This window comes from Gopherus flavomarginatus, chromosome 1 (assembly GCF_025201925.1).
Source record: "Gopherus flavomarginatus isolate rGopFla2 chromosome 1, rGopFla2.mat.asm, whole genome shotgun sequence".
NCBI lineage: Eukaryota > Metazoa > Chordata > Testudines > Testudinidae > Gopherus > Gopherus flavomarginatus.
This window is the reverse complement of record NC_066617.1, coordinates 45,113,500-45,120,174: the sequence shown is the minus strand read 5'-3', so window position 1 is coordinate 45,120,174 and position 6,675 is coordinate 45,113,500. Positions and strand designations below refer to the sequence as shown.

Below are 6,675 nucleotides of genomic sequence, written 5' to 3'. Positions count from 1 at the left end.
CTGAAGGAGAAGGGAGGGCACTTGACGTACAGGAAGCCTACCCATCCATGGTGGAGTCTATTCCAAGTGGAGGGAAAAGTGTGAAGGAAGGCATAACATTTTATATTACAGCCTAGTGTACATATAGCACCACTGAACTGTTCTGGTTGGAAGCCAGAACTGATGAATACCATTCATTTTCTCATAGTACATCTATAGAAACACCTATGCTAAATAACTACGTGGCTTCATTGTGAAAATTCCACGTGAACTTGCTCTAAAAACTTCTAATTTTTTAGCTGTGTATGCGGAGGAGATAAGTTAGCATTGTGTGCTTTGGGATATACTCTATAAATTACTGGTTCAGTACTTTTTAAAGACTCCCTGCCCTGACTGCTTGCAAGGCATAGCTGTCCTTTACATAACAGTGTACATTTGTTGGTTTCTTTGTATCTAGTTGACACATTTCAATGAGGCAAAAGGGATTTTTTTACATGCCATTGAAAGTATAGAAATAGATGTAAAGATGAGTAGAAAAATAAACCCAGGAGAGAACTTCAAATCAAGAATTCTCCTATATGCCAACCAAGTGTACTTCCAACAGGATAAGATAAAGGCAGAAGTTCAGTCTTAACTTTGAATATTCTTGCTGTTGTGCATTTAAGTCAGGCTGCCAACTTTTAATGCTATTTGAAAATGTCTGTGTGATTTAATCTATAATGCATTTACCTTGAGGTGCTCTTCCACATATTGACATATTTATGGATTTCTTAATAAGATCCTGGGGAAGAGATTTGGAAAATACTCTGTCAGTCACTTTACTTTGTAGGCTTAAAAAAATCCTTTGTACTACCCTCTTTCGAAGTTCAACGTTGAATTTCTTCCTCTTTTGCCTAACAAAGCCTGGAAATTGTCAGAAAAAATATTTGTCTACCTTTTTCTTTTGTATGGGATCAAACTCCAAAGGCTTTGGTAAACCTTTTTGCATTGTGAGGAGTTTCACAACTTCTCTGGAATTCTTCTGTTATTAACAGTATGGAAGTGTTTATATTGCATTAGATCCTTCCAAGAATCTTGGTCAAAATCCTCGAATCTTTACAGTCATCCTTTTTTGCACAGGGAGTGAATTTAGGACTTCAGGATTTGACTGATTAAACAGAAATGTTACAAACAGGACCTTTTGTTCCTGGTTAAGCCTGTGCAGTGGTGTGAAGGGCCTTGGAACATGATTCTGTACCCTGCTGACCAGTTCATCAGATATTCAGCTGGTGTGTGAATCTTTTTTTAAATAACTATGTTGAAGCCTGGCTCTGAGACACAAAAGCAGGGGGAGGAGACCATTAGAATATCCCTGACTATTATGAGCTACATAAAGTCTGCTGAGCAGGAAAAAAAAAGATTTATGTGTCCGCAAAAGCTATTTTTTATTTTTGGAAGTTATTGCTGTCAGAGCTGGCGGTCAAAGCAAAAGATGTGTATGTTTACCTTTAAAGGCAATGGGGTTGTGGTGGTGTTTCATTTGCCTTCAGAGAGCCCACCCTCATGGGTGACAGTGTTGGCCAAGAGCCTTATGTCTGAGCATTGGGAGAGGTGTGAATTCATGCTCAGTGCTAGCATGATAGTATTGCAAAAGCCTGAAATTGGAGTCCTGCAATGACACTTTTAGTGTCTGAGTCATCTTGACTCTATGCCATTATTGATCAGTTTTTGTTTCCTCGGGTCTATCACAATATGATAAATAGTAAAGCATTTAGGTATGGGCTTGCAGCACTTGTGTATGAAGTTTTGAAATCAATTTTTAGTTTAGTGCTACAATGCAAAACATCCAGTGCACAGACATCAGGTTAGCACTTCATGTGTGAAGATCTGCTTTAAAAAGTGACCTACAAATCCTTCTGACAAAATTACAGCCGCATTAGCAATATGCTGGATGTGCCCCATGGCAATTCTAGGAAAAGTAGTCAACATAATGCTCATTTAATTTGATTGATTAATTTTTGTGCAGCACTGACAAAAGTAAGGCACTATGAGAGTGCTAATTGGTAGCAGTGGTAGTTTAAGTTCCACAACTTCTAGTCCCTCTTAGCTAAGCCCCACTAATATAAAGACCAAACATGCCCTAAGCAGTTGATGTCAAAAAGAAAAAAAAAAGATAGTCTCCGTTTTATTCTCTATCTTATTGCCCTTATATAAATCCATGGTACGCCCACATCTTGAATACTGCATACAGATGTGGTCTCCTCATCTCAAAAAAGATATACTGGCATTAGAAAAGGTTCAGAGAAGGGCAACTAAAATGATTAGGGGTTAGGAACAGGTCCCATATGAGGATTGATTAAAGAGGCTAGGACTTTTCAGCTTGGAAAAGAGGAAACTAAGGGGGGATATGATAGAGGTATATAAAAGCATGAGTGATGTGGAGAAAGTGAATAAGGAAAAGTTATTTACGTGTTCCCATAATATAAGAACTAGGGGTCACTAAATGAAATTAATGGGCGGCAGGTTTAAAACAAATAAAAGGAAGTTCTTATTCACACAGCGCACAGTCAACATGTGGAACTCCTTGCCTGAGGAGGTTGTGAAGGCTAGGACTATAACAGGATTTAAAAGAGAACTAGATAAATTCATGTAGGTTAAGTCCATTTATGGCTATTAGCCAGGATGGGTAAGGAATGGTGTCCCTAGCCTTTGTTTGTCAGAGGGTGGAGATGGATGGCAGGAGAGAGATCACTTGATCATTGCCTGTTAGGTTCACTCCTTCTGGGGCACCTGGCATTGGCCATTGTCTGTAGTCAGGATATTGGGCTGGATGGACCTTTGGTCTGACTCAGTATGGCTGTTCTTATGGTCTTATGGTCTTATGTCACATCAGTCACAGAGATCTTGATGGAACACAGAGCTGGCCTTTAGAGTTAGGTATTATTTGGTATACTGTTTTATTTTTCAAAGTATTTAATATTTACATTTTGTTCCTTTTAAGATATAAAATACCACATTTTAAACTTTGCAAAACTGAAGAATATAATAAAAAGGGAATTTATGTGACCCCCCTGCAGAAGGACAATTTTGCAATTGTTATTTACTGACAGGGTTTATTATTTGATTTAATATCACTAGCAAAATGCATGCTAAAGGATCAGAGTGAAAGTTGGAGCAGTGCCGGCACTAGACATAAGCAGACTAAGCAATTGTTTAGGGGCCCAAGCATCTCAAGGAGACTCCCCGTTAATGATTAATATGTGTTGTGGGGGATGGGAGGGCCCAAAATATTCCTGCTTAGGGCTCCCAGTGGGCTAGCATCAGCACTAAGCTGGAAAGCTAGATAGGGTGAATTCAAACTTGATTATAGTTAAAAGATGCAGTAGATCCCATTATTGATCCACTCAGACAGCCGACTGCCCCCTCCACACACACTTTGGTAACAGTCACTAAGAGCCTAACCCTGAGAGGTGTCGAACACTGCACTGACTTGTGTAAAGGCATTGTGAATGTCTAGGCTCTCTCAGAACTGCAGAAATAATGCAGCGACTTAAAATTCATAGTATAGTTATTCAGACCATCCAGTGATACAGACTGGCAATTCAAGGAATAAAACAAAAGGTCTGGATGTGCTTCAGGGTGCATCTTGTCTGTGGCACAAATTATGAGGGTTGTGGACAAGGGGTACTGCCCCCCACCCCAGGATGGCCACCTTTTCAAAAGGCAAAAGTGGGATACCTGCAGGAGCCCCGCACCTCTCTGTGGCCCCCACCTTCACCTGAGGTCCCGCCCCCTGCCCCTCCTCTTCCCCCAAGCTCCTGCCCCTTCTCTTCCTGTCAAGGTCCCGCCCCCTGGCCAGGCCAGAACTTGGAGCCCAGGCTGCTGTGGGGAGCCTCAGACCCTCCACCTGCCCTGGGCAGGGGGCTGGGGTGCCCAAGAGCAGACCCTGGCCCATGTTCCTGCCCCCCGGACGTGCCACTAAGGGCAAGTGGAGGGTCCAGGGCTCCCCACAACAGCCTGGTGTCTGACAGGTATTTTGAAATAAATGACCAAAAATAATTGAAACTTGTGTGATTATATTGTGTTATTTTGACAAAAAAAATATGTAGAATTTTGCAGAATTTGAAAATGTGCGCAGAATTTACAAACATAGAATTATGTACAAAAAAAACCTGAATTCAAAAATAAAAAAATGTAAAACTTTAGAGCCTACAACTCCACTCAGTCCTATTTCTTGTTCAGCCAATCGCTCAAACAAACAAGCTTGTTTACATTTGCAGGAGATAATGCTGCCCACTTCTTGTACACAATGTCACCTGAAAGTGAAAACAGGCGTTCTCATTGCACTGTTGTAGTCAGAGTCACAAGATATTTACATGCCAGATGTGCTAAAGATCCCTACATCCCTTCATGCTTCAACCACCATTCCAGAGGACATGTGATCATGCTGATGACAGGTTCTGCTCGATAACAATCGAAAACAGGGCAGACCGATGCGTGTTCATTTTCATGATCTGAATCATATGCCACCAGCAGAAGGTTGATTTTCTTTTTTGGTGGTTCAAGTTCTGTAGTTTCCACATCAGAGTGTTGCTCTTTTAAGACATCTGAAAGCATGTGTCACACCTCGTCCTTCTCAGATTTTAGAAGGCACTTCAGGTTCTTAAGCCTTGGGTCAAATGCTGTAGCTATCTTTAGAAATCTCACATTGGTACCCAGGACCGGCGCTAGGGGTTTGAGCGCCCCAGGCAGACGGCAATTTCGGCACCCCGCGCTCTGGTCTCACAGCTCCGGTGGAGCTGCCGCAGTGGTGCCTGCGGAGGGTCCGGTGCTCCGTGGCTCCGGTTGAGCTGCCGCAGTGGTGCCTACGGGCGGTCCACCGGAGCTGCGTGAGCAGCCAACCGTCCGCAGGAACGACTGTGGCAGCTCCACCGGAACCGCGGACCAGCGGACCCTCCGCAGGCACCACTGTGGCAGCTCCACCGGAGCCGCCTGCCGCCCCCTCCGGCAAAACGGCTCCCACCAATTATTCTGGCGCCCTAGGCAATTGCCTACAACAAAAGTATTGTTAAAATCTGCAACAAAAGTATTCTTAAAATGAACAACATGTGCTGAGTCATCATCCGAGCTTACTGCAACATGAAATATATGGCAGAATGCGAGTAAAATAGAGCTAGAGACATACAATTCTCCCCCAAGGAGTTCAATCACAAATTTAATGAATGCATTATTTTTTCGACAAGTGTCATCAGAATGGAAGCATGTCCTCTGGAATGGTGGCTGAAGCATGAAGGGGCATATGAATGTTTAGCATATCTGGCATGTAAATATCACCTAATGCCGGCTACAAAAGTTCCATGTGAATGCCTGTTATCGCTTTGTGATGACATTGTAAATAAGAAGTGGGCAGCATTATCTCCTGTAAATGTAAACAATCTTGTTGGTCTTAGCGATTGGCTGAACAAGAAGTAGGACTGAGTGGTCTTGTAGGCGCTAAAGGTCTGTATTGTTTTGTTTTTGAGTGCAGTTACCAAACAAAAAAAAAATCTACATTTGTAAGTTGCATTTTCATGATAAAGAGATTGCACTACCGTACCTCTAGGAGGTGAATTGAAAAATACTGTTTCTTTTGTTTATCACTTTTACAGTGCAAATATTTGTAATAAAAATAATAATATAAAATGAGCAGTGTACACTTCGCATTCTGTGTTGTAATTGAAATCAATATTTGAAAATGTAGAGAAACATCCAAAATATTGAATACATCTGAATTCATATTCTATTGTTTAACAATGTGATTAACACTGTGCTTAATTGTGATTAATTTTTTAATTGCGATCAATTTTTTTGAGTTAATCACTTGAGTTAACTGCAATTAATTGACAGCCCTAATTTAAACTGAAAACAAAGGGGCTTAACTATGATATAGTAGTGTCTACATAGGATGTTACTGTGCTGCAAGCTGATGCGTTCACATTCTGGACTGCTATATAGTGACTTGCCATGAATACAAGCCCTCAAAGTGAAGTATCATTCACCGTGAATAAGAGTGGCAGAATCTGGCTCCTAAGAGTACATTTTTCAATTTTTTTTTTCTTGACAACAGCTCAATCTTTCATATAAGATGATGGAAGGAAATGAGGACTCTATTGAAGACCATCTCACTGCTTATGCAATTCAACTTAGTATTCAAGAATCAGTTGAAGCCAGTCAACCACCAACTTCCCATTACCATGACAGGTACTTTAGTTAAGTCAGAAATCACATACATGTGATGAGAAAATAGCAAATTCTTTCAGTGTTCTCAACAGTTGAAATTAAAAATTTCTTTATGTCATCTAAGCATTTTAATTTTAGTTTGGCGATTATCTGTGTTTGTGTTTACTGCCAGGCCCTGTATGAAGACATGACTGCATACAGCAAACCACAATATAACTCTCTTTGTTAGTTACGTGCTAGTAAATAATTCTCTCTTTGAAGAAAATGGATGATGTTTTGTTTGTACTCTCTGGGTATGTGTGATGGGTTTCCCCTGCCCTCTGGGGTGCTACCTGATGTATTGGGGTACCACTGAGCCCTCCTATTCCACCAGCCGGGGCTCCCTTACACTGTCCTGCTGAGCCAGGCCCTCAAGCAGCACACACACAGGAAGGGACACACCCAGCTGTAGAAAGACACAGACTGAAATAAGCAGTACGCGGGAGGCTTCAGCTAGGG

General features: G+C 41.5%; 1 protein-coding gene across 6 annotated transcripts in view; it reads left to right on the top strand.

Moving 5' to 3' along the window:
- Window positions 1-6,675, top strand: part of ASB15 (ankyrin repeat and SOCS box containing 15) — a 39,700-nt gene that overhangs the window by 2,287 nt on the left and 30,738 nt on the right. For 4 of the 6 annotated variants that reach the window (XM_050936224.1, XM_050936227.1, XM_050936223.1 and 1 more), the window contains exon 2: window positions 6,065-6,198. In XM_050936224.1, coding sequence (XP_050792181.1) covers window positions 6,083-6,198 — 116 coding nt within the window. In that variant the 5' untranslated portion in view covers window positions 6,065-6,082. Of the gene's footprint in view, window positions 1-6,064; window positions 6,199-6,675 lie in introns of those variants that run through there. The other 2 variants (XM_050936229.1, XM_050936226.1) reach the window with 2 other exon arrangements.